The following is a 26,773-nucleotide window of genomic DNA, read 5'->3' on the forward strand; positions in this document are numbered from 1 at the left end:
CAGACAGGAAGCCAGCAAAAAAAAAAAAAAAATCCATTAATCTAGCACCTGTGAATGAGAGGAACCTTTAATAACCTTGTGAAGAGCCCAAGCCCAATGGAGAAGTGCACTTGTCAAGAGGGTCATTTTTTTGCAGAGCTGCCTGTCATCTTTTCTACTTCTATTATTCTTTAATGATGGCCGCCTGGCCTGGATACCTCAATTTTCCTCTCCTAACTCAAACTCTTTGATCCAGCTCTTTTGAGGGAGTTTGCTGCTGTCTCGGCTGTGTTAGTATGAAACCCAGTCACTGTGAATTTCGGGGCTGATAAAAACCTCATGCTTTCAAGCGAGCTTTAAGAAGATGTTTCTCTTGACAGGAAAACGTTTATCATTTGTGAGACCTGAGAACGTGACCCTGGACCACTGGAGAGGTGTTTAAAAATAAAGAACAAACACGACACATGTATTCTAAGAAGTGTGTGAAAACCAGCTAAGGTCACTTTCCATGAGTTAAAAACAAGTGTTGAGTGAAACCACAGAAGAGACTGTAAGAGTGAAAGGCCATGAGAGCTCAGCGTCGCTGGTGTGCGTGAGGCCAGCAGGTAATGCGCGGAGACAGCTCAATATGTTCCTTTAATTAGAAAACCTGCTTACCCTACAAGGGTTGAACAAACCACACACTCGGGCAGACGTCCCTCCTGATGTTGTTCATGCAGACTGAACCCGTGTGGCCCGCAGAGAGCAGTGCTGCTTCAGAAACCTTCATTTCGCTCATCATTTAGAGGGCACCACAGTCCAGCTTTCCTTTAAAAGAGCGACATTTATAAGCTACGTACAAAAACTACATTATAGCCATTTAAGAGTGTGATTGTACAGTTTATACAGGACCATCAGATGCCACCAGGGCAGTATTTATCTAGCATGTTTCTTTAACATCATATTGAACTTGAATTTACTTGTGTTGAATTGGACTTCCCAACTCTAGAGCAATGAAAACGAGAGGGAGAGGTGTCCATGTGCGTGTTTATGTGTGTGTGTGTGTGTGAGAGAGAGAGAGAGAGAGAGAGAGAGAGAGAGAGAGAGAGAGAGAGAGAGAGAGAGAGAGAGAGACTTTTAGTCTTTCTTTATTTTAACAATTAATCAAAATATATAAATATATAAAACACAGAGATATTCACATATGCTCAATTCAACAACAAAAAAAAAAAAAAAAAAAAAAAAAAAGATAATAATAATAATCACAATAAAATACTCACACACACATTTGTAAAATTCCATCTTCTAGTTTACATAAAACATCATTCAAACCCCAAGTTTGTTCAAAAGTATCAAGATCTCCAACCATTTTATAATATGCAAACTCAACCGTAAGCCGAGCAGATATCAGACCCCTTAAAGTCATCTTGACATCAGTAGAAACACTCCCATTCATCTTTGCTTTTCTTGTCAGCCACACGGCTAATTTCGCTTGACCATATAAAAAGTTTATTAACACATCTCTTTTTCTGTTTTGATAGTTATATTTAGGGCCATAAATAAAACCATTAAAAGAAAATTCAAATTTCAAATTTGTACTCCATTCTTCCAACAGCAGAAGCATTGGCTTCAGTCTTTCACACTTCAAGAATAAGTGAAACACATCTTCAGACTTAAGACAAAAGGGACATTCATCCGTTACTGTTGGATCAATATGTGCCCTATGTCTATTGGTGGTTATTATTCCATGTATTAATCGCCACTGGAGGTCCGCAGTTCTCTTATCGATAGGACGTTTATATAAAGTCCTCCAGCTACCAGTAGGGGGAACATCAAATCCTTCCATCCCTTGCCATTTAGAGTCTGAGACGCTTTTTAATGATTCAAAATGCCTCACTTTTACACAGGTCTGATACATTGCTCTTTTTCCAATATCAGCAAACAAACTAAGTTCTGGAGTTTTAAAACTCAGCAACTTTCCTTTATCCTCTGGCCATATCTCCACAGCTGCCTTTACACTCAGACTTGGAAACTCAACCATCTCATTATTACATTTCTTCTTTGTTTCCTCTTCCAAAAAATCTGCAAATGTTGATGGTATTACAGATAAAAATTCAGTCCTTAATCTTTCTGCGACTCGGAGTGATTTAATACCAAGCTTTGCCGCAATGTCTCTTGAAGGCAACCATTCTCTCTTACTCCAAAGCAGTCAGCATGGAATGAGAGTTCAAGATGTCCATAGGTAATGTGGGATTATACAGGAGAGGTTCTTCTTTAATCCATAATCCACTTGCAACTCCTTCTTCACGAACAGTTCTCAGAACATTCCAGGATTTCAGGACAGTTTTATAAAACGGAGTTAACTCGGCTAATATCTCATCATTTAATTTCATTAAAAACAAGTGTCGATCTAGTCCCAGTCGTCCTCCTCTCCTCAAAAGACCACAAGCCACATCAGCCCAACAGACATCTTCCCCATACAACAGCCTCTGGGCAGCTTGTAGTCTTAAAACAGCAATCCTACTATCTACATCAATTAAACCTTGCCCCCCCTCATGAAGAGGCAGGTAAAGTACTGCAGGTTTCAGCCAATGCTGACCTGTCCAAAAGAACTCAACAATACATCTCTGAATGTCCTTAGTGACAGCAGCAGGGGGGTCCAATACAGTCAATTTATGCCACAAAGTTGAAGCAACAAGGTTATTGGCTATTAAGACCCTTCCCCTATAGGAGAGCTGAGGTATTAGCCATTTCCAATTTGATAACCGGAGACACACTTTTTCCAATAATCCTTCCCAATTCTTTTTTTTATATGTTTCAGAGCCTAAAAACACTCCTAAAAACTTAAAACCATCTTTGCGCCATATAATATTATTAGGCAGCTGTGGGACATTTAGCCTCTCTGAACCACACCATAAGGCCTCACTTTTTGTCCAATTTATTTGTGCTGATGATGCTCTCCCATAACATTTAAGATTTTCTAAAACCACTTTAATATCATTATTGTCCCTAATTATGACCGTTACATCATCAGCATAAGCTGATAATTTCACATAATTTGAAATATTTGACCCTTCAATGTGTAAACCTGTCAACTGTTCTCTTAATTTGCACAGTAGGGGTTCAATCGCAAGACTATAGAGCTGCCCTGAAAGAGGGCATCCCTGTCTTATTCCCCTCTGTATTTTAATAGGAACACTTAACCCTCCAGCTACTTTGACCATACATTCAGCTTCACTGTATAATAAATTAACCCACGAAATAAACCGATCTCCGAAACCAAAAGTCTTAAGTAACTCAAACAAATAGGCATGGTCGACTCTGTCGAACGCTTTTTCTTGGTCAAGTGATATTAATCCCAAATCAACATCATTATACATTGCATAATCTATTACATCTCGCATTAAAAATAAATTATCTCTAATACATCGCCCCTTTACACAATAAGATTGTTCTTTCATGATTAAAACACTCATATAATTATTTAATCTGCTGGCAATACATTTTGAAAAAATTTTATAATCCATACACATTAATGCAACAGGTCGCCAATTCTTCAAACAATATAAATCACCTTTTTTTGGTAACAAAGACAACACTGCTCTGTTACAACTCTTAGGTAAAGACCCAGTCTGTATTGAAAATAAAAGCACCTCAAAATAGTCTTTTCCGATCACATGCCAGAACTGTTTATAGAATTCAGCTGTTAGACCGTCTAGACCAGGAGCCTTCTCTGATGAAAGATCTTTGACAGATTTAGTCACATCTTGGAATGTGATTGGTAAATCAATATCCTCTCGTTGCTCGGGCATCAAACTCTTAAGACATGAAAATAAATCTTCTTTACATTTAGAATCTGTGACATTAGCTGTATATAAATCAGAATAAAAATCAACAGCGATTTTTCTCATTTCACAGGGATCATAAGTAACAAGACCGTCATCATTTTTTAAACCCACCATCATCTTTCCTTGATTAGTCTTTCGCTCTAAATTAAAAAAGAATTTATTGGGTCCGTCAATGTCTTTACTTTGAATAAAACGAGCCCTAACAAGGGCACCTTTCACTTTGTCATGCAATAAAGAGTTCAACAGAAGCTTTTTCTCTGAAAGGGCAGCTTCCAACCAGAGTCCATTCCTTGCCATCATTTTCTCCTCTATATCAGAGATCTCATTTTCCAAGTCCTGTATCCGAGTCTTCAATGTTGTGTTTGAATATGACGAATATTGCTGACAGAAAACTCTAATTTGCACCTTTCCAATGTCCCACCATTGTTTTATATCAACATAATGTTCTTTTTGCATTTGCCATGACTCCCAAAACAATTTAAAATTTGCACAAAAGACAATATCTTGTAAGAGTTTATTATTAAAATACCAATACATACTCCTTTTTCTTTCCTTTAACAATACAAAATCCATGGTTACCATTTTATGATCTGAAATTATATTTGGAATAATATTAACATTACCCACTCTATTACTTGAATCACGTGTCACATAAAAACGATCTAACCTTGCAGCATAAACTTTGCCATCCGTAACTTTTACCCTGGTATATTGTTTAAGTGATGGGTTTTTCGCTCTCCAAATATCATCGAGATTCAAACTCTTAACTACTTCAGATAATGCAAGTGCTGATTTATGGTGAGGTTCCTCAGCATTTCTATCCATGTTAAAATTCAAAGTGCAATTCCAGTCTCCTTCCATTATAATTACGTCACTTGAATTAAGAGCTTTTAAAACACGACCCAATTTCTCAAACAAAAGAACTCTTTCTGTTCCACCATTAGGGGCATACATATTAACAAACAGAAATTTAAAATTTTGTATTTCGGCTCTTACTAGGAGTAATCTTCCAGGTTCTATCTCATGTCTAGATATAAGTTTTGCCTTCAAAGTTGGATTAAACAAGATCGCTACTCCTGCACTAAAATTTGAGCAATGACTTAAAGCATATTCCCCCTTCCACCACAAACCCCATTCAGACTCATTACTCGTATTACTATGGGTTTCTTGGAGAAATCCTACTGAAATATTCTTAATATGAAAATACTCTGATACTAAAGCCTGCTTTTTCTTATCCCTCAGACCATTCACATTTAAAGAGCCTATTCTAAGATACTCCATGAAATAGGAAGAGTAGAAAAAACAGTAGAAGAAAAAGGAAAAGAAACACAAAACTATATATGAAGCCATAATTTTTATTTAGCTTTTCCTCGATTCTTTCTTTCATTCAAATTCCTTTTACCCTGCCGCAACACTGTTATATACTTCTTCAGTCTGTACCGTTTCTGTTGCGATAACACTGTATGATTGTATGTTTTACGTGCCCACACCACAGAAGCAACAAACTTCTCTACGTCAGGGAAGAAATCTCCTATTTCTACCCTTTTTCCTTTAGTCTCGTCCAAAAACGCATTTATCTGTTCCACAGAGTACAAATCCTCATCAATTTTACCGAGATCCGACAAATCTGACAAACTCTCATCATCCTTCATATCATCCTGGCTCTGCGTCATAATATCAGAAGCCGCATCATCCTCCTCCATATTACTACTCTGCTCACCACTGCCACAAAGGCCTACATGACTAACTACATGTTGCTCTCTTACAACTTCAGTACCATTTACATTGCTACAGCTTGGCTTTTCTTTATCAACATAGTTTAAATCACTCACAGCATTCTCACTCACCTCTAATCCATTGGCCTCACTCGTCTGTACAACGGGGTCTCCGTCCAAACCTGACTTTTCCTCTCCTGGTGTCTGTTTCCCCGCCACATCCTCACGCACCAATTGTTCATCCGTTTCAACAATAATCCTAGGTTCCTCCGAAGTTGTTTTCTTTTGAGGGCATGATAGTCTTTTATGTCCATACTCCCCACATTCAAAACATCGCAGGCTTTCCGTACTAGCAAAAATCATGTACGAACTGTCGCCATCATTCACTCTAAACGACACATCCAGTACTTTATCAGAAGAACTCAGAAGCATAAACGCTTGTCTTCTAAAAGACATAACGTGCTTAAGCGCGGGGTTCTTACATCCCAAAGAAACTGTTTTTATCTCACTTACCACTTTTCCGAATCTCGTAAGCGCTCTCACTATGACTTCGTTTTCAATGAATGGAGGGACGTTTGAAATGATTACTTTTGTTGCCGGAGCAAACAGCGGAGTAATATTAACAAACATTTCCTTAACCCACAACCCGTTCTCAATTACTTTATTGACCAAAGCTTCCGTTTTGAGAAAGACTACTACTGCTTTGTTCATTCTCGAAGCTGACAATATATTCTCATAGCCCATCTGCTCACCAACCGCTAACAAAACATCTTCCACAGTAGCACTCGCCTCTGGCACACACCTGAAACCATGGCGGAGAGATAATGACGTCCTTCCACCTGTGGCTGTGGACGCCATACCTAACGCCAGATACTCCGTGCAAAGCACGGCACAACTTTTATTACAACTCTATATTAATATTAGATAGTAAACACAAAAATAAAGAATAAGAAAAACAGAAAGAAAGTTATAAAGAATCGCGTACGACAGAAAACACGCTCTCAGACACGCACCCTTCTCACTCCCAACACGCACTCAGAGAGAGAGAGAGAGAGAGAGAGAGAGAGACCGAGACCGAGACCGAGACCGAGAGAGTTTTGTCTGGTTATATCCCAACACAGAGATGAGTGGAGCTAGAGAATGAACGTAGGGGTCAGGAAAGGAGAGTGTTTTTGTGCTCAGTTTCCACAGTATGATCCATGTGAACTATGTTTTCTGAACTGACCTATCTCACTCCCAGATAAAGTCCCCTGAAGCGCATCTATCTAAAGATCCATCTATCCTCATCTCTGGCTGCATTCACAGTCCACACACACCGCTGATGGACATAGAGAGGTGTAATTTAAACACATCTGTTCAAATATGAGTTTCAGATCAGGCCAGCTGCTGTACGGCCCAGTGTTTGACAGCTATTGTGTCCCATAAGTCCACTTGTTTGGAGCTCTTCTTTAGCTGGTGATGTTTGTACTTGTGTGCAAACAGCAGCATATCAATTAAAAGAGAGAGAAAGAGAAATGTAAAGTGAAGTGAATGATTTGGCTGCATTCCACGTTGACTGTATATGAATCTGTGTTTTTTCACATCTGAATTGGAGTGGTATTAACCTCTTGTGCCTTGTGTGAAAATGTCTTCTCTCTTAGATAGTCAACTCTACGTTTCTTTTTCAAGTACACAATGAAACACTAGAGCTTTGTCCCAAACCTAGTGATCTGCCAAAGTTGACTCTTTAGCATCAGTATTTTAAAATAAACTCTAAGCAAATAGTTGAATAAAACACTTAATTACGGTGAACTAGAACACACACACATGCAGTGTGTTCTCAAATCATTTATGTCTCGCACGTCAGCTCACTAGTGTTTAAACCAGCTATCGTCATTATCATTGGAACTGATATGTTTAGTTTATGCTCATGTGCATTTAGATTTACATTTACTCAATGGTTTGAAATCAGCTAAACTCCCTTGGGGAACAAAATGGCAGTGTGACCTTCTTCTGAATTAGTTTTTAATTAAGCCGTTGCAGTCTGATTGATGAATTATGATGATTCAGGTTGAAGTATCTAACACATTCTCATTTAGGTTTTGAATCTGGCACTGCTCTGGCCTGACTCTAGAGCAGTAGAGACCGTAGGCCGTAAAAAATATGGATGACGCGACATCTTCCGTTTCCGCTTGGAGATTTGAAGCTTTGAAGCTTTTAGGCGGCCTGCACGGCGCTGACATCTTGGGACCGAGTCTGCGCAGTAGCGATTTCAGGAGTTGCGCAGTAGAGAGCAGGAAGTAGAGCAGGAAGTACTGCTGCGATATCAAAAGCCTGCCCACACTCTCACAGATGCAGAACAATTAATTATGTTGGTGTGAAATAAACAGTTATGGAAATGTAGAAATTAAAGCTAAAACGCCAATCTGCTCCCAAAAATCCCCCAAAAAGTCAGCTAGTGCCTCAGTGACAACTTCACTCAGAGAAGTTGTCGATCTACGCTGTCAATCATGACGTCACACCCCCCTTTTTAATAGCATCAGATAACTAACTAAAACTAAGCTTATTTTAAAAACGAACACTTGAAATGAAATCATCGTGATAATAACTGCCTTCAAAACATAAACTAACTTTGGGGGAAAAAAATATTTGAGGTGTTATTTTATTGTTTAGTTTGCCTTGCGTCCATTAGAAAACACAGAGGTTCAAATATAATATATTACTTAGTGATATATGTTACATTAATGTAGTGATATATGTTACATTATATATAACATATGTAATCTTGTGCATTTTTTTTAATTAAAATGATCCTTCCTAGACACATTCTTTATGGTTAACTAATGAGGCCATTGAGCGGGTTTCCTGAGATATATGTCACACTAAGATTACATGAGGCATAGTGCATTTGGTTAATTTGTGCTGTATCTTTCAACATAACTTTTGTTCATTCATGTTTATTTAAGTAAGAGAGGATGATCGTTCATGTGTGCTTGATTTGTGTTGCTGAGTGATCTGAGCTTTATCTGTCACATCATACCGAAGAGTGCCAAAACTTTGTTTATATTAAAAGTCATATTAAAAGTAACAAAGCACAAAGCTTATTTTGATAATTTGACGGTAGACACTATTAATAATCTTTAAGTTTTGTTCACACATCAACTGAAATCATCTTGAGATTTAAGAATAATTAGTGCATTAGTGGGTTTGTAGATTCACTGAATGTGTGACGAAGTGTAGAGCTCACGATGATCGTTATTGATGGATCTCTGACAGGCACGTGAAAGCAGTCAGCACTCTGACAAAGTGTGTCCGTATGTGTGCTAATATGAAATTATACACTCACCTAAAGGATTATTAGGAACACCTTACTAATACTGTTTGACCCCCTTTCACCTTCAGAATTGCCTTAATTCTACGTGGCACTGATTCAACAAGGTGCTGAAAGCATTCTTTAGAACTGTTGGCCCATATTGATAGGATAGCATCTTGCAGTCGATGGAGATTTGTGGGATGCACATCCAGGCCACCACATCCCAAAGATGCTCTATTGGGTTGAGATCTGGTGCCTGTGGGGGCCATTTTAGTACATTGAACTCAGTCATGTTCAAGAAACTAATTTGAAATGATTTGAGCTTTGTGACATGGTGCATTATCCTGCTGGAAGTAGCCATCAGAGGATGGGTACATGGTGGTCATAAAGGGATGGACATGGTCAGAAAAATGCTCAGGTCGGCCGTGGCATTAAAACGATGCCCAGTTGGCACTAAGGGGCCTGAAGTGTGCCAAGAAAACATCCCCCACACCATTACACCACCAGCAGCAGCCTGAACAGTGGTAACAAGGCATGATGGATCCATGTTCTCATTCTGTTTACGCCAAATTCTGACTCTATCATCTGAATGTCTCAACAGAAGTCGAGACTCATCAGACCAGGCAACATTTTTCCGGTCTTCAACTGTCCAATTTTGATGAGCTTGTGCAAATTGTAGCCTTTTTTCCTATTTGTAGTGGAGAAGAGTGGTACCTGGTGGGGTCTTCTGCTGTTGTAGCCCATCCGCCTCAAGGTTGTGCGTGTTGTGGCTTCACAAATGTTTTGCTGCATACCTCGGTTTTAACGAGTGGTTATTTTAGTCAAAGTTGCTCTTCTATCAGCTTAAATCAGTCTGCCCATTTCTCCTCTGACCTCTAGCATCTAGGCATCAAGGCATTTTCGCCCACAGGAATGCCGCATACTGGATGGTTTTCCCTTTTCACACCATTCTTTGTAAACCCTAGAAATGGTTGTGTGTGAAAATCCCACTTGAATGAATAGCAAATACCCAGGGAGTTACTGGATCAATTTACTGTCTAGGAATGCTCAAAAGTTGACTAAATTATGAGGTTGGCCCATTTCCTTGCTGACACTTCACTGTAATTGATATATCATCAGTGCCAAAGGAAAGGAAAAGGTAAAAGGCAAGGAAAAGGTGGAGGGTTGGTTATTTGTTGAGAAGCTTTAAGCTATGCTATTCTAATTTGTTTCAGTGTTACATTCATACAAAAGACACTATTATAATCAAAGCAGTGGCAAGATTATTATCTCATATTAAGTGTTTTAAAAGCTCAGAAAAAGAAAACAGTCAATTGTGTTATTTTAAAGGGGGGGTGAAACACTCAGTTTCAGTCAGTGTCATGTCAATCTTGAGTACCTATAGAGTAGCATTGCATCCTGCATATCTCCGAAAAGTCTTTATTTTTTTAATAATTATATAAGAAAGATGCGCTGTTCCGAGTCTTTCCGAAAAAAGCCGAGCGGGTGGGGGCGTGTCGTGTGAGCGGAGCTAAATAATGACGTGTGCTCGCTGCTGCTATGTTGAGTCGAGTGCGTCGTAAAGCTGTGTCAACAGCGGGAAAAAAACTTTATTCAAAATAAAAATATGGCTTTTAATCAGATACAGCCATACATCTATGATCCGGAATCAGACCCAGAGGCTGCAGTTGAACAGGAGCAGCAGCAAAAACGACTAGAGCAGGACGTCTGTATGTGGTACAAGTTATACACTAACTATATAATATGCTTAGCGGCTTGTGTTATTTACATATTTATACTTGAATTATATCGTCGTATTTTTGTCTTTGAAGGTGTACATGTGTGAAGTGCAGTTGTGCACGTGTGTTTGTGTGTTTACGCGTGGTTTGTGTAGACAGTAAGCGGACTAAAAAAAACACAGACATTTGAAGCAGTCTCACTCACCCTTCTAACGTTGGGACTGCTCCATCATTCAGCATTAGGCGATTGGGAAAATCCGGCGTCGAGCTGGGCCTTGTTTATGAAACAGTCGGCACCGAAATGCAGCGAACAGATATAAACATTCGCGCAACTCAGTTGCTGATCCGGAAAAGCAAATTACATCCACTGTTGCCTTAACGCGGGGGTTTTGGCGAATCTGTGCAGGACTGTCTTGGTCTGGCAACCAAAAACGCACTTTTTTGGTGACATTGTTATGTGCACAATACCTGTCCAGCATCCTACAAGCCAGCGCTTTGATGGGCGTAACCTGTTACTTTCGCTCTCTCCCTCTCTCTCTCTCACGCGCTTCCGGTAGAATTGTCCGTAAGGCCCATACAAGGAAATTCCGCCCCCATTAACGTCAAAGGGGACGCATGATCTCAAAAAACTTGCCGAAACTTATGACTAACCGGAAGTAGTATTTTTGACAAAGAAATACTCCCATCAAACGTCCACCTTAACTTTTGAAACTTTGTCTAAGTTTAGTATGGGATTCCAAGTCTTTAACAGTGTAAAAAGATCAGTATGCATGAAACAGCATTTCAACCCCCCTTTAAATAAGTAATCAGAAACCTTTCTTTATTATTTTATAAATGCATAACTCTCCAATTCTTGCTATTTAATTCTTTAAGTTTTTAAGTTAAGTCATCTCAATTAGGGTGACTGCATATAACGTTAAACTGGAATGATGATTATGAAAAATACAGCGGATGTGCTGTTGTGCTCATAAATGTACAACCCCATTTATCTTTAAATAACAGAGATCATAAAATATCATTAGCTTTTTTAGTTGTACCCTGATTAAGCTTTTTCACATAACACATTCACTTCTATTTCCCAAGACAATATCTGAAATTACAAATTAAACAATTAAAATGATTAAATTGTAGATTATTATTTTGTCTTCTTGAATACATATAATTGACCCTTCGCTAAGCCACGCCCGAAAATCGCCACTGGCCAATCGTGGCTTAGAAACCATAACTAGGTGTGGAAGGTCTGTCAAGCTTTTGAGCTAGAGAAACATGCCGAAGCATTGTGCATATGGATTATGCAAATCTAATACCTGGTATCTTAAAAGTGTGGACGGGGGGTGAAATTTTTTTCTTCTCCAAACCTAAAACCCAAGGGGAGAAATGCCGACCATGGATCAAGCAATAGATTACACATGATGTGTGAGCAGTAACCTGGCGCACTAAAAATATAAGCGGAAGAATGTTATCATTGCAAAGTGGTCAGGCTAATGTCTTGTGTTTATTCCACAAGACTTATGGATAAGCTGTTTGATTTATAATTATTTGATTATTTTCTAATTTCACTTACCCTGCTGTGCATGAAGATAGCTATTCCTCAATTAGCTTCATCTTCAATTTTGATTAAATTATTCTGTAATCAGTTGCATATGTCATGGATATATCACTCAATTGCATACTGCAGTCCCTTTTGTCTTTCTCTCTCACATACCTCTCACAGTTTTTGTAATAGTTGTGTATTAGTTTTTGTAATAGTTGTGCATTTTCAATCATCAGTCACTGTTGGGAAGTACTCAAAGATGATGGAATACCAAATAATGTGCAGAGGCTTATGATTATATGAATAAGCTTCATTAGGACAGAAAAAAACAAAAACAAATGACATTATTATTATGACTCCTATTACAATTATTATAAACTATCAATAATTGTGTAAATATTATTATAATAAACTATCAATAAATGTGTAAAATTAGAAATAAGAATAAGAAAAACATACACTGTAAATTGTACAGCATACAGAGACAGAGCTTCAGTACTTGGAGTATACAGATGAAGCATTTTGATGTAACCACACAGATTTAGGAATTATGATTTGGCTTGTTAGAAAAGCTACTGTTTTTGAAACAGCTCCTTTATTGTCAGCACTGAATAATGCAGCTAAGTTTGTACACTGATTTTAATTAGTTACTCCACATCACTGCTAAACTGACTGTACTTCTAATGCTATTAAGTCCGTGTGTGTGTGTGTGTTTGTCCTTTCGTGATAAGTAGAAAGAAAGATATACTTCATGATCTATCAAACCACCACACCTACACACATCAGCTCAACTGAAGCTTTGGTATAGTCTCTGAGAATTATGCTTTGTATGTTCAATGCTGCATGTAATGTTCATGATCAGAGATGTGCAGTGAGCTGAATTCTAATATTAACTGCAGGCCTTAAGCAGGTGATGCTCAAATAGGAAACTCATACTTAGAGGTAAACTTTGGTCTGTTTTATCCAGGTCATATGCCATATCTTACCCTTCTAGTATATTGTTCTGTCTTACATACTGTAGGACCAAAATTGTTTAAATTCTGTGAATGCCTCATTTACATGTTTTTTTCTGAAGAGCCTTTTTAAAAGGTTCACAGTTTAACACTATGTTTTCTTACTGCTACATGCTTCTTCCTCCACCCACAGCAGTGACGGTGGTCTCCACATTTCCACTTCACAGCTTGGCCCGCTTCACTCTAGCTGGGCAAAGGCGCAGGATATTGGCAGCCCACAGATGGGTAGCGGGGTCCTGAGTAAATGTTTACCTTCACATATTGCCTTCTCTTTTTATCCCTGCTCCTTTTATTTCAGCAGAATTTTCCTGTTGTTTGCGCCTTTATTTTATCTTGAGCACTCTTGTATATCTGTTATGTAAATATACACCTCTGAAAGCAGCCTCACGTCTATATAATGGCATTACGTGGCCCCACACCTTCAGAGCCTCCGCAAACAAAGAAATTAGAATAATTCACTTCAGAGAGTGAATGCCTTTCTTAAACCCTTCTATTCCTATGCTTGCCAATCTAATTCAAAGTTTGACGATATCCAGTAGATTTTAATTGAATTGATTTAAGCCCTGCTGGGAAGCGGTCTGCAGTGATTTTAAGTGCAGGTAGGAATAAAGTGTAAACACAGGAGGTGAAAAGCAGTGTGAGCTAGAGCATGGAGTGTGTGTTTGAATGTTGAATTCTGTTGTATGCTCTTAGATGAGTCTGGTCTCATCACACATTACTACCTAAAGGGAATTTGCTTAAAGAACCTCTTATGTATTTTCTATTCAATGGAATGGATGAATTTAATGAATCCAACTGATATATCAAGTTCAAGTACTGCTCAAGTCCAGTTCCCTTGTCCTGGTGCTATCTAACATTAATATATTATAGATTATCTGAGAATGTTACACTTCTGACCACAAAAGGCATCATTAAAGGGTTAGTTCACCCAAAAATGAAATTGATGTCATTAATGATTCATCCTAATGTTGTTCCACACCCGTAAGACCTCCGTTCATCTTAGAACAAATAGAACCACTTGATATGTTGTCAACAGTGACATGGGCAGGTCATCATTTGTTAGGTCTGATTTCAGCTAGCATACAGGAACTTTCTGGGAGGAATCTGCTGTGGGGGCCCCAGCTGGACCTTATAAGAGTATGAATTAGTACCATCTACAATCCTCAAGTGCACAGACGTCCAACTATAGTGTTCGGCATCCCTCTCAACCACAGCACTTCATAAACACAACAATGCTGTTAAATATATACTGTTAAGTGGAAAGATATTGTTGTATTTATAGGGATCTTCATGCAGTGGTCTTGAGGAAGCTTCCTTGTTCTCTTCTTGCAAGAAATGCCATTGCCCCAGGGGAATGAGCACTCCAGCCATGAGCTCACCAATGTGTTTCTTCCAGTTTCATGACAAACTGTAATTGGATCCACTGAATAAACATGGGGGAAACAATTTTGGCAAGGGAGATTGATAGGTTGATAAATGCAGAAGCAGCTATTTTGCCTATCCACCAAACCTTGACCCCAAAACACACAGTTTTATCCAAGCTTCATGAAGATCCAATTAATGTCCATTCTGAAGCAGAGCTGGAGTGGTCTTCTCAGGTCTCCTTTCTTTTTTCGACTAAAACTGGGCTTGTTCTGTGGCATTTTTGCTCCCTGAGTAATATGCCATTATTTGTGTACTTAGTTGATTTGTGTGGCCTTTGGACATTTAGAGGCATGTTAATTCTCACATACTATCTAACAATGTGCCACTTGTATCACTTCTCTGTTTCCAATTAAATATCCACATTCTCATTTGGCACCACAGTTCACATGAAATGACTAAACAATCAGGGTCTGCTTGTTTGGTGTGTGCCTTTCAGTTTGAGTGGCTGACAAACAAACAAGGCCATTTTTGTTTGCCAACATGCACTATTCAAGCTTCTGGGGCTGTCATTGTGAAAGCTGTTCCTGTTGCGGCTGTTATGTATATTCCTTCAATGCATCTCATTAACTGTTTTGCAGCATTTGCTCTTCTGGATCTCCACCAGGTCAAGACCTCTGACTTTCATGTCAGTCTTTTGTAGTTCAGATCAGGGTCACTCACTGGACTCTACCCGACTACACAACAGCAGAGCTGTCATCGACTGTGACTGTGACCCTGGGAGTGATGCTTTCTAATAAGCCCAAAAATGGAATGGAGCGCAATCATGTTCGAAAAGCCAACAAAGCATCAAAGGGCCTCCATCTGCCAGCACACACAGGGCAACTATTGTCGGATGGGAGATGCAGGGAGGGTTTGCTCGCTTTAGAGAGAATCCAATTCTGTCATTTGCTACCTTCTTTTCTTTAGACTGTTTTTCTCCACAGAAGAAAGGCCGAAGAGCTGCAAAACATAATGGATTTAGAGGAAAGCAGTCTATTGCACTGGCTCTCTAGTGCATGTTTTTCTCAAAGCTCACAGATCAGCTATCAAGGCTTCTTGAATTTGAAAGATGAGGAGTCATGATGTGTCTGGTTCCTCTAATGCACTTCTAATTTGCATTGTGTCATCCTGAGATGTTCAGGTCAATTACTGTATGTCCTGAACTAACAGGTTTATTTTATAAGGAACGGTGCTGTGCACTTCAACTAATGCATCAAGGCCCATTTGATCAGAACCAAATGGGCCAAATTTCTAAGATGTCTCATGTCAGGAATAGTGTCTAGCCCAAAATCCTGTAGTCATTTGTTTTTCTTTTCTGTCCAGTATAAAATGAACTTGTCAGTGCCATCTCTCTATGCGCTCTGTTTTATGATGGCATGGAACAACTTGGTAGTCAACAGTTATGACAACTTTATGAGGCTTTTGTGTCCTTTTTGGAGCTTTCTACAAAAATACTTTTTTGTACCATAGAAGACAGGAGCTGATGAGACAGGATTAAACTAGGCCTGACCTTAACTAGTCTCAGGTCATTACACATTTTAACAGATTAAGGCAACATCAAGAGCATAACAATGTGTTTTTCATCATGATATTGGCTGTGGGTGAAGTAGTTTGTTTGCTTTTTGTTGTTGCCGATGGAAGAGCTTAAGGAGATGAAACCCCCTCCAAATGGCTGCTTTGGCCTCAGTTTACCTTTTAGTGCTTAATCCTGTTCTGTACACAGTTCAGTAATTTACACAACTGACAGCAACATTCTACAACCAAATAGTATGTACTTAATATAACTGAACAGCTAGTTGTTAATAACATAGGCTACAACAAGAGATATGAGAGATGGCAGATGAGAGATGTATCTCTGATGAACGGTAAAATGCTTATTTTAACTTGCATCAGAGATGGATCTCTCATCTATATGTGCGGTTCAAGAAATCACAGAGAAAGCAGTATGAGCCTTGACTTATTGCTGCTAGCAAATCAGCGAACAAGAACAAGCTCATTCAAAAAACAAATGGAAATGCTTTATGCTAAAAATAAGACCAAAATATCATGGCCTGCCTCTGCTCAATTTAAAAACTCCATAAACTCAATCGCTGTATGAGGCAAGCTTAAACAAAAAGGCCAACACTGTAAGCGCTCTCTGTAAAGCATGAACAAAACCAACAGTCTCCGTCAATTTGTGCTTTAGTCAAAATTGCTGAACACCGCAAATCTTTAGTAACTAAATTTGTTACTTCACCACGGTGTCAATCATTGCAGTTTCGGGAGTGAGTCATGTTCCGTACACATGGAGCGATAATTTAGGGGACTCACTGCCACATTTAAATGTGGTTGTCATCCATGAAACTTCACAGTGTGTATGTGACCTTTGTAAATTTAATTTGGTGCTAAAGCCTTGCATATAACTTGGAATGGAGTTGCTGAATGGAGGCAAAAAATAATTGAAAGCAAAAGCAAAGCAACAATTCATATTAGCATGCCCTGCTAATACCTGAACCCTATCCACATAACCATCATTGACTCTTCCTCTTCTTTTGCCTACAGGTCCTTGTAAATATTAATGAAGGCCAATGCTAGAGATATATCAATAGGTCAGGGGTTATCTGCCAGAAATGTACGGAAGAACCTTAACATGATTTAAGAACGTGCAGTATGGTGGACTTGGCCAAAGAGAGGAGATAAATATATGTGTGAAAGTGGGTTATGGTAGCACATTGGATGGATAATGGAATAATATCACAGGGAACGAAGGTTTACAGTACTAGATATATGGAAATAGTGATTGGTTTCATGTCCTCAACATGTTCAGGCCATCAAACACTAATGCCTCAAGTGTTTTAGTTTTCAGTGTAAGAACATTTGGACATTAAAGTTTTCTTTCTCCAGCCTTTTTTCCTAGATCCCTCACTTTCCACAAATTTTAAATGATCTGAACTCTTTCTGTTCAGGGTTCATGCATGTAATTGGCTGATGAATGTCATCCGTTTTCCAAAAGTCTAAGCATGCGAACGAGTCCAGTGCAGACTTCATAGGACTTCCTGTCAACTAAGCAACTCATTCAGAAGATAGCTTCCAAGTTGTTTTGTTTCCTGTTGGTTAAAAGATCAATGATAAGAGAATGCATGCACAAAGAAATCAATGAACCAATTTCTTTACAGGGGTCCTAATTTAATCAGAGTGGAAGCAGTAGTCGATGGTTATTGAGACTGCTAATAAGGTTCTTGAGACCTGTGTGAGAACATCCAGTCACATTCACTCACTACATTGACTGCATTTTGTTGCACGGACAATTTGCACACCAGTTTGAGTGCTCTGGGTTAATGATGTAAAGATTGTTTCCATGATGCTATTCGTGTGGTAAATGTTTTTTTATTTAACACTTGAGTTTATTTCATCATCCATTACACTTAATTTTCAAATTATATAAAATCACATGATTGGACTTTTTCACAAAAGTTATTATAATTTACACTTTAATTTAAGGTAAAATGGCTTACACATTACTACATGTACTTAGACATGGGAATTACTGTAAATATGTGTCATTTTAAGTAACTAATCCTAAACCAAACCCTAACCCTAACTGTAAATGTACATTTATATTACTTATTTGAGTAAGTAAAATGTAACTGTCACCTTTAAAATAAAGTGCAACCATTTATTATATTTTTTTATTTGTATTAATGTTGTATAAATATTGTTAAATGATTGTATACCATTAAATAAAATATTATGATTATTTAAAATTGTATTACTTCCGAGCTTCCCATAAATATAGCATTTTATGCTGATATGGTGTTAAATGATAAATAAATGTGTTGTGTCTGTCTCTTGTAGGGTTCCAGGCATCACTATTGCAACAGACATCATCTGTGGCTTCCCAGGTGAGACGGATGAGGACTTTGAGCAGACAATGGAACTCGTGAGGCTGTACCGCTTTCCCAGCCTCTTTATCAACCAGTTCTACCCCCGACCTGGAACTCCAGCGGCCAAGATGGAACAGATTCCAGCACACATGGTGAGATGTTAACAAGTGTAAATAATCATGCTCAATTGTGTTTATTATGAAAGCAAAAGTAAGATAACAGATCTTGAAGAGAACAGATCTGCACAAATAAAATAAAGTAAAAAATAAATACATACTCATAGTCTCACATGAACTTTGAACTCATGATTATAATGTTTTGTCTATTTAAAAGTTGTACTTATAAATAAAATGTTTTCAGTAAATTAGGTAAATCAATAAATGTACAAAATTGATCACGAGTGCTCCTAATCTTATGAGATTATAAATCAAATTTGATATGCAAAACACAGTTATAGTACCAGGACCTATAGTCAATCACACTTAATTGATAACAAATGCTTCCAGACAACAGGTAAATGTAAATCTTCCTGTCGATTACTCTTCATTATGTAATGCAGCTGTTGGAAGATGTCTCCCAGATGTGGTGGCCTTATGGAGTTTCTCAATGATTAGACCTGAATTAGACTGAAACAATTAAACTGACTAATGAAGCTCAAACTATTAGAGGAAGAGTGGCTTCACACATAGGGATTCCTGAAGGTTTTTCTATCCAAATGTGAACAGTTTATTTGCCTTCATCGATTTTGTGCAGCAAAACCTTTCAGATGTAATGAACTAAAAAAACTCGTCTATTGCTTTTTGTGCATCAGCCTGACTGTCTGTGTGTCTGTCATTATCATCAGCATATTATCAGAGTTAATGTGTGCTCCTGTAAACATTGTTGTCCCCTGGACTCGTTCCAGGGGACAACTCGAGTGTTTTCACTCTCCTTTTGTTTGACTTGCTGATGTGTAACTATCACAGTCAGTGTTTCTGCTCTCACCATGAGATCATCTTTCATCTAGCGTCATGCATGTTTCTTTTATAAAAGCTTCTTCATATTTCATTCCTTTTGTTGCCTCTCCCTCTGAGGTGATCGCACTCTGCCCCTTCAGCACAGATCGATCCATCCCACAAGTTACAGGAACCTTCAGTAAGATAAAACAGTGATCCGAGGATCTTAATAGTGATTAGCACTAATGAAGACGGGATTGCCCTTTAATGAGAATCCATTCAGTTCTTTTTTTTGTTGTTTTTGCACTGTTGATTTTCTCAGAGGTAATGGAGATCATTTTTGCAGCAGTGGCCCAATCTGACATCATCTGTGTCAGATTTATCTTTCTGATATTAAAGGTGCCTTAAAATGAGTTGAAACAATGTTAAATTATTCTCTGATATCTACATAGAGGGTTATGTAGCTTATTTAAGGGCAAAAATTGTCCAGATAAAGTATTATAGGTCCATTTACAACCCTATAAATTGTCCCTAGGATGTAATGCTCTGTTTTTGCCTTATTTGGAAGAGTCATGAATATTAATGTTGAGCTCTGCTCTGATTGGCTTATTTTAGCAGCACACAGCAGTTCAGTTGTTCAGTGAGATGGCTCATTAGTCCTGACTGTCCTGACAGAACACAGACCGACTGAATGACACTTAAAGCAGAACTTCTCAAATGGAGATAGCTAAAATGCGGCTTACTTGTTTATTGGTGTTTTCAGATCATCCACATGCGCCTAGAGAGCTTGCATGCATATGTTTGCCAAATTGTACATGTTTGGGTAAAACACCGGACAGTATACATGTTCTTTTCACGGAAAAGCTCTGATTAGGGGATTTAAATTACTGAAATCTGGCAACCGCAAGCACGAACGCTCTTCTTTCCCCCCTGACAAAACCAAAACCAGTATACTATCCGGTGTTTTGGTTATACATGGTACTTGGAGTTTCCTATTGTTATTGTACTAGCATCTTGCGTTATCTAGACAATGCTGTCTCTCTAAGAAACTTTCAATTTAATCAGAAATTGTTTAAACAGTCAATATGTGGATAAATCACTACTTACTGCTTGCAGGAATATAGTTGCCCCTTTCTTCATTTTAAGATGCTGAGCAAAGCTTGCTTGAAATGGGCTGAGCAAACGAACAATTTTGAATTAAATTGTTGTGGTACCCGATTATAATAAACCTCAACTATGACTGTTGACATTTTTTTGTCTGTGGGAAGGGTATGTATAGTCCTCACGTCTCCGGCAGAGCCTGGAACATGACATTTGTGTCCATGAGAGCAGCCGTTTTCACTATCCTCGAGTGTCGCTTGTTTACCTGCAGTTCCGATGATTCGGCTCCGTCAGTTCTACCTGACAATGAACATGTTCGGACATATGCAAATGTTGGGGCAGCATATAATAATGATCCCCAGCGATTGCGTCACATTTGGCGTTATGTTGAAAATCACTTATTTTTCCATGGTGTTTTTCATGCATGAGACTTACATAAGAAGTAGGAGGCAATGGTGTTTGAGACTCACAGTATGCGATGTCCATTTACTGAACTCTTATTATTTCACTATGGCAAGGTTAATTCGATTGTTCATTCTAGGACACCTTTAAAGATTGTGATAGATTGTAGATCTCTACTTATGCATAGGACTCATAACTCATGTTGTGGGTCAGAACAGTTGTTCTGATAGCATGTTTGATAAGGATGGAATTTGTTTTCCGGTAGCGGAGTTATTCCTGCTCTTCCTTGCTCTTGTATGGAAGGAAAGATTTCATCATGACAGCAGGGTCATGGCTGCTGTAGCTGTGAGAGCATGGAGGTTTGGTTCGGTGGAGGGTCTTGCGGGATCTCCCGGACCCACCTGGTGCACCTGCTACATGTGCATAGGAGCGTCTCTCTACTAGACCCATCAGAGATAGTAATCTCTGGCAGGACGACGCATTAATAACACTTCCAGATGTCTGCCTGGGACCGAACGGTCTGGCTAGAGTTTGCCATGGGCCACAGGATGGATGGGTGCTTTGGTTTCTCAGCACGTTTATCTCATAGCTGAGGTCCAGCCGCCACAGCGTGATGAATGGCTTGGGCAATGTAATAGATTGCTTCGTGTTATCTGCATCGAACGGTCGGTCAGGCCGCACAGATCTGGCATGCAGGCAGAGCTGGAAAAACCGGGAGCCTCCAGAACAGCATAATTACTCCCTCATGAGGGAAGGGTTAGTGGAGATAAATTGGAATGATCTCTTGGAATGTTGCTTTTACTAGCTGGACAGGTGTTTACCTTGACAGCTCGTCTGCCTTGGCGGCTCATCCGTAACCAGGGGAAATTAAGACGGCATTCTAGAGTCAAAGTTAAGGGGATTTGGATTCAAAGCTTCTGCCAGTTTTTCAGAGCATTCCTGCGTAGGGATCAGTAAGGAATACCAAGCACATGTGAAAACAAATTCATCTTAAAACAAAGACAGATGGGCAAGAACTGGAGCGACCAGTGTCAGCTTCATGGGGAAAACTTGAACAGAACAACAACTGAGCTGGGGATGCTCACACTTGGGCCAAAACAGACTTCTTATTTCAAAATCATTTAGGCATTTTTCTGTCATTGTGAAGAAAAATCCCCTCTAGAGTAACATATTGCTCATCTTCCCTGTATGTCATCTCAGACTCTGTTTTAAGTAGTTTCTGGCTGCTCAGACGGACTGGTGTGGGTGAAGCAGCAGATCCTGAGGTCTTGTGAAGTTTATAAGACTGACTATGAATGGAAGGCCTGATGGTGCAAAGGCAGTGGCATCACTGCACTTTTTGTAGAGAAAAGAATTCCGGCTTTGTTCACTGAATTGAACACCACAAGTGTATTACTCAGAACCTGTTTCTCACCTTGTAACTAATGATATATTCTCAATGAAATATAAATGTACTGTTCACTGCACACACTGAGAACTGCCTATATTGTTTACAACTACAGTTCAAAAAGTTTTTGAAAAATGTGCTTAGGTTGGATGCAATAAATTAATCAGAACTGACAGTAAACGTATGTATAATGTCAGAAAAGATTCTTTTGAACGATCACAATTTCCTCAAAAATATGAACAACTGTTTTCAGCGTTGATAATTGAGTTAATTGATCACATGCCCTAAACACTGGAATAATGATGTGGAAAATTGAGCTTTGCATTAGAAGAATAATTTACATTTTAAACTATATTCACATTCAATTTTAATAATTCTTTACAGCATTGCTGTTTTTACCAGGGCTTAAACGATTAGTCGACAACGTCGACAATAAAAAATCGGAGCACGACGTGCATATTTCTGCACTAAAGAAACCTCCCAGTTCAAGAAGAGCCGTGAGAGGAGAGTTCTTGAGCTGAAGATAACTGATTAGCGGAAAATCTTTCTATTGGAGAAGGCAATACTACTAATAATAGTAATAATATTAATAATAATGATTAAAGTATAAATAATAATTACAGTAATGTGATTTAATTAGGATAGATTAAAGCTTGATTGAGCTTAGGAGTCCTTATTGTAACACTATTAGTTATTATAGTCTTTTCACTTGCCTGAATTTTGTTCCATATGCACGACGACTTACAAAATGACATTGGATCATTCATGTCAGGTACTGTTTCATACTGTTAATTAAAAAGTCAATGAGAATCTGTCAGCTCAATTGTCATGTAAAAAAGATTGTAATTTGTATACTTGTAATAATTGTTTGCAGATTAATATTTTGCCATTCTTTGTGTCCTGAAGTAAATGTCCCATTTAAGCAGCACCTATTATTGATCCCTTTTTTCATCAGCGGAATTGCAGGTGATTTTTTATTTTTCAGCTGGAAGAGAACAGAATATTTAAACAATGCGTAGAAAGCATTTGTGTGTGATTAGAGTTGGACAGAAATCTGAGAACTTAAAGAGAATGAACTGTTTGGTTGGTTCAAAGTTCATTAAAACAACCATTTCAAAAAGCTAAAGTGATTTTCTTTTTTATATTATAGTTAGACTATGTATACCTCAATGTTTTAACTAATTGAATAATTGTTCAAAACTTACTGATTAGTCGTCAACGAAGATGGCAATAATTGATGATTCGATTTAATCGTTCTAATAATCGGTAGATTAATCGATTATCACAATAATAGTTTGTTGCAGCCCTAGTTTTTACTGTGGTGTTGCCAGAAGAGACTGCTTTCATTAAAACATCTTACAGACACAGAAAAAATTACAATACTGTATGAACCAAGAGCAGTATACTAAATGCTTGTCCTGGGATGAGTGGATGTCTCCGTTTTGTCAACTGCTGTGATGTGTTTGATTTTTATGTGAGCAGTGAATCAATCAGGTGGACAGTATATGAGGTGCCATCTTTGTGGTCAAGGTGACAAATGTACATTCATTTTGAATTTATGAATAGCAATATGCTTCTATAATATCTCCATCTGAGTTTTCACACTTCATGCAAAGAATGACATGCACGGCCACTGATCTGTTACCGGTGGTAAAGCGGCTCGTCTTCATGCTGTTGAATATTTATAGACGCATGCACATGATATTGTCTAATGAAAATGATTTAGACTGCAGATCTCATATTCTTGTCACAGTCCAGTGAACTGTTATGATGTTCTTTTTTTATAACTTCAGTCACTTCTGACTGAAACTTTCCAACTGCTCTGTGAAGCCAATGTTCTGTGCAAGGCCATAGCGGAGAAGGATTGTATGGAAATGTATCAATTCCCCCCAGTACACCACCAAAAGATAAGATTGTCTCATTTAGGCCTGCTTGAGTCAAATATAAACCCATCAAAAACCCTACAGTGACCTTTGCCACACTGGCCATTGTCCGTCATCTGTGAGGCTGAGCTATGACTTCAAATAAAGGGAAAAAGTGGTTCTTTGGCTTATCGAGATGATTTTTTCACCTCGGCTTGCTGCTTTGAGGCTGGTGTAATCTCAGGACTGTAGCCCTAATAAGCTGAAATATTGAGTCTCTCGAGGTCACTCTGGGGTTCATCTTTTTTGATCAAATTTGAGTTACTATTTTTCTCTCCAATGAAGATGTGTGATTTGAGGAGCGAGTATATTCTCTGAGGGGCCTCCATCTGGGTTATCTCCAGATTTCGCTAACCTCTCTCTCTCTCTCTCTCTCTCTCTCTCTCTCTCTCTCTCTCTCTCTCTCTCTCTCTCTCTCTCTCTCTCTCTCTCTCTCTCTCTCTCTCTCTCTCTCTCTCTCTCTCTCTCTCTCTCTCTAACATTTTCACACAGTTGAATTTAGGTTAATTGTACAGACAAATAAAATGAATGTTAATTTAGTGAGATCACACCAATTTCATTTGATGTATTCTGTGACTGTTCCCGGAACATATTTCAATCTGCAAATAGTGAACAAGAAAGAAACTACTTGTCACTGGGGTTAACACAACTATGGTTCATTAAGAGCAACATACAACAGTTTCTTAAAACGTAGCCACCCACAGCCTAACCACAAGTTCTACTCTTTAGCATAATGGTTATCTTAAAAATCAACATAACAGAACTCTGTTAAATGTCGGACATAACTCACCATTATACATGCACAGGTTTTTCCCCTTACTAATCTGAGCACGTAATGGCACCAAATTATATTTTAAAAAAAACACAATATAACTACCACCACCATTTTTGCACGTTATTAATATATATATTTTTTATGAGATTATTTATAACGCACTTTTCATTCCGAAGAATCTCAAAGCACAAAAAAGGGAAAAAATAACAAAAAAATGAATAACAAGTAAAATTAAAGCTGCAAGCAGCTTTCAAGCGGGGTTCAAGCCTTTAAGGCCTTTTAAGCACAGAGGCATTAAAGACATTAAGTTTTATTTAGCAAGATTTAAACACTGAAATAATAGATGGAAAAGTCAATTTACACCCAATATAGGCAATTTACCATAGGAAATGCATGGTTTGTAAAGCTTTTAAAAGTTAGAGCGTCAACTATAGTCGGATCTCCCTAAAACTTTGCATGCTTCATCAGCATATTATGCCAAATATGCTGAACAATATTTGTGAAGTTTTGAGTTTTCCCTTAGGATTTATAGGCTTTTGAGTGTTTATTGTCACGCCTCTTTTTTAAATGGCCCTGGTATAGCCATTCAAATGCAAAATTTCATAATTTTCGATAATTATTGATCTAGAGCAGCAGTTCCCGAACTAGGGGTGCGCAGAATGACCACCGGGGGTGCGCGAGAGAATGTTTGTAAAGGCAGAAAATTGTCTCTTTTTTATTTTTTATTTTAAGTATCTATTACTTAAAAAAAATTTAAGTAATGATATGCATATTTTGCAGATGTGTTTAACACCACGTGATTACAGAGCCATAAAACTCGTTAGCGCCAACTAGTGGCCGATTTCTTTCAAAATTCTTACAGACCTCAAAATTCTTAACCTTGTCTAATAGGTGCTCAAACTTCATTGGCTCATAGACATATATAGTACCTTGGGCCAAGACACGGCATACCAATTTTCAGGTCAATCGGACTAGCGATCGCGTGGTTATAGCCATTTTCATGTTTTTTTCACATTATATCGCCATCAAGCGGTCAATTGTCGCGATTTTTTTATCGTGACCTAAATTTAAGCTAATTAAGAAAATATCTAATTCCGTTCATAAGTTATAGTCATTTTAGTAAAAGTGGCCCCGGAGACATTGAAAATTTTGGTTCCCCTTAGCGACTATTCATCGAAATTTCAAATTTCTTTTGTATTTATTAATAGTCTCTCTCCAAAGAACATTTCTGCAGTGGTTTGGCTCCGATCAGGGAAAAAAACCTGGGAGTAGTTTGCAAATATAGGTTAAAATTAATTAGTTAAAAAACTAAATATCTCAAAATTGGCGCCTGAAAGGCGAGGCAATCAGAGGCATGGTGCAGAATGTCTGGTGCGTCTCGAGCCAAGGATTTCAACGATATAAGGCACTTGAGGCTGCGGCCAGCGGTCTAGGAGTTATGAGCAGTTTCGCGCAATTGGTCGTTATAGCGCCACCTATAGGCCAATCTGGCTCATAATTTGATAACCTCTCCTCGATTTTTGTACTACATATTGGCCAAGTTTCAAGTCTCTAGCCCTTTCGGTTTGGTCTGCACGATGCGTTTTACGGCAGAATAATAAACCGCTACAAATACAATAGGTTTTCAAGCACTTCGTGCTTGAACCCCTAAATATAGAATACTACAAACAATCAACCGACACAGAAAACTGAACAGAAACAGAGCTGATGGTGAACCGAAAACAGAGCTGATGGTGGACGTCTCTGTAAGCTCCTGTACACTGTGGTCCACTCCATGTATTTAATTTTTCCCAGTACTAGAGGGTCTATTGCCACATATTCCCAGTTCAGCAGTGTCCTGTTGACGTCGTCGAGGCATGACAGATGAAGACCAGATGGAGGGATCGCTACACCATGCAGGAGGCAA

At 38.5% G+C, this 26,773-nt stretch overlaps 1 protein-coding gene across 1 annotated transcript in view; it reads left to right on the forward strand.

Moving 5' to 3' along the window:
• cdkal1 (CDK5 regulatory subunit associated protein 1-like 1) overlaps positions 1-26,773 on the forward strand; it is a 394,373-nt gene that overhangs the window by 304,651 nt on the left and 62,949 nt on the right. Inside the window, exon 11 of the mRNA XM_067449825.1 lies at positions 18,317-18,497. Coding sequence (XP_067305926.1) covers positions 18,317-18,497 — 181 coding nt within the window. The remainder of the gene's footprint in view (positions 1-18,316; positions 18,498-26,773) is intronic.

This window comes from Pseudorasbora parva, chromosome 7 (genome assembly GCF_024679245.1).
Source record: "Pseudorasbora parva isolate DD20220531a chromosome 7, ASM2467924v1, whole genome shotgun sequence".
NCBI lineage: Eukaryota > Metazoa > Chordata > Actinopteri > Cypriniformes > Gobionidae > Pseudorasbora > Pseudorasbora parva.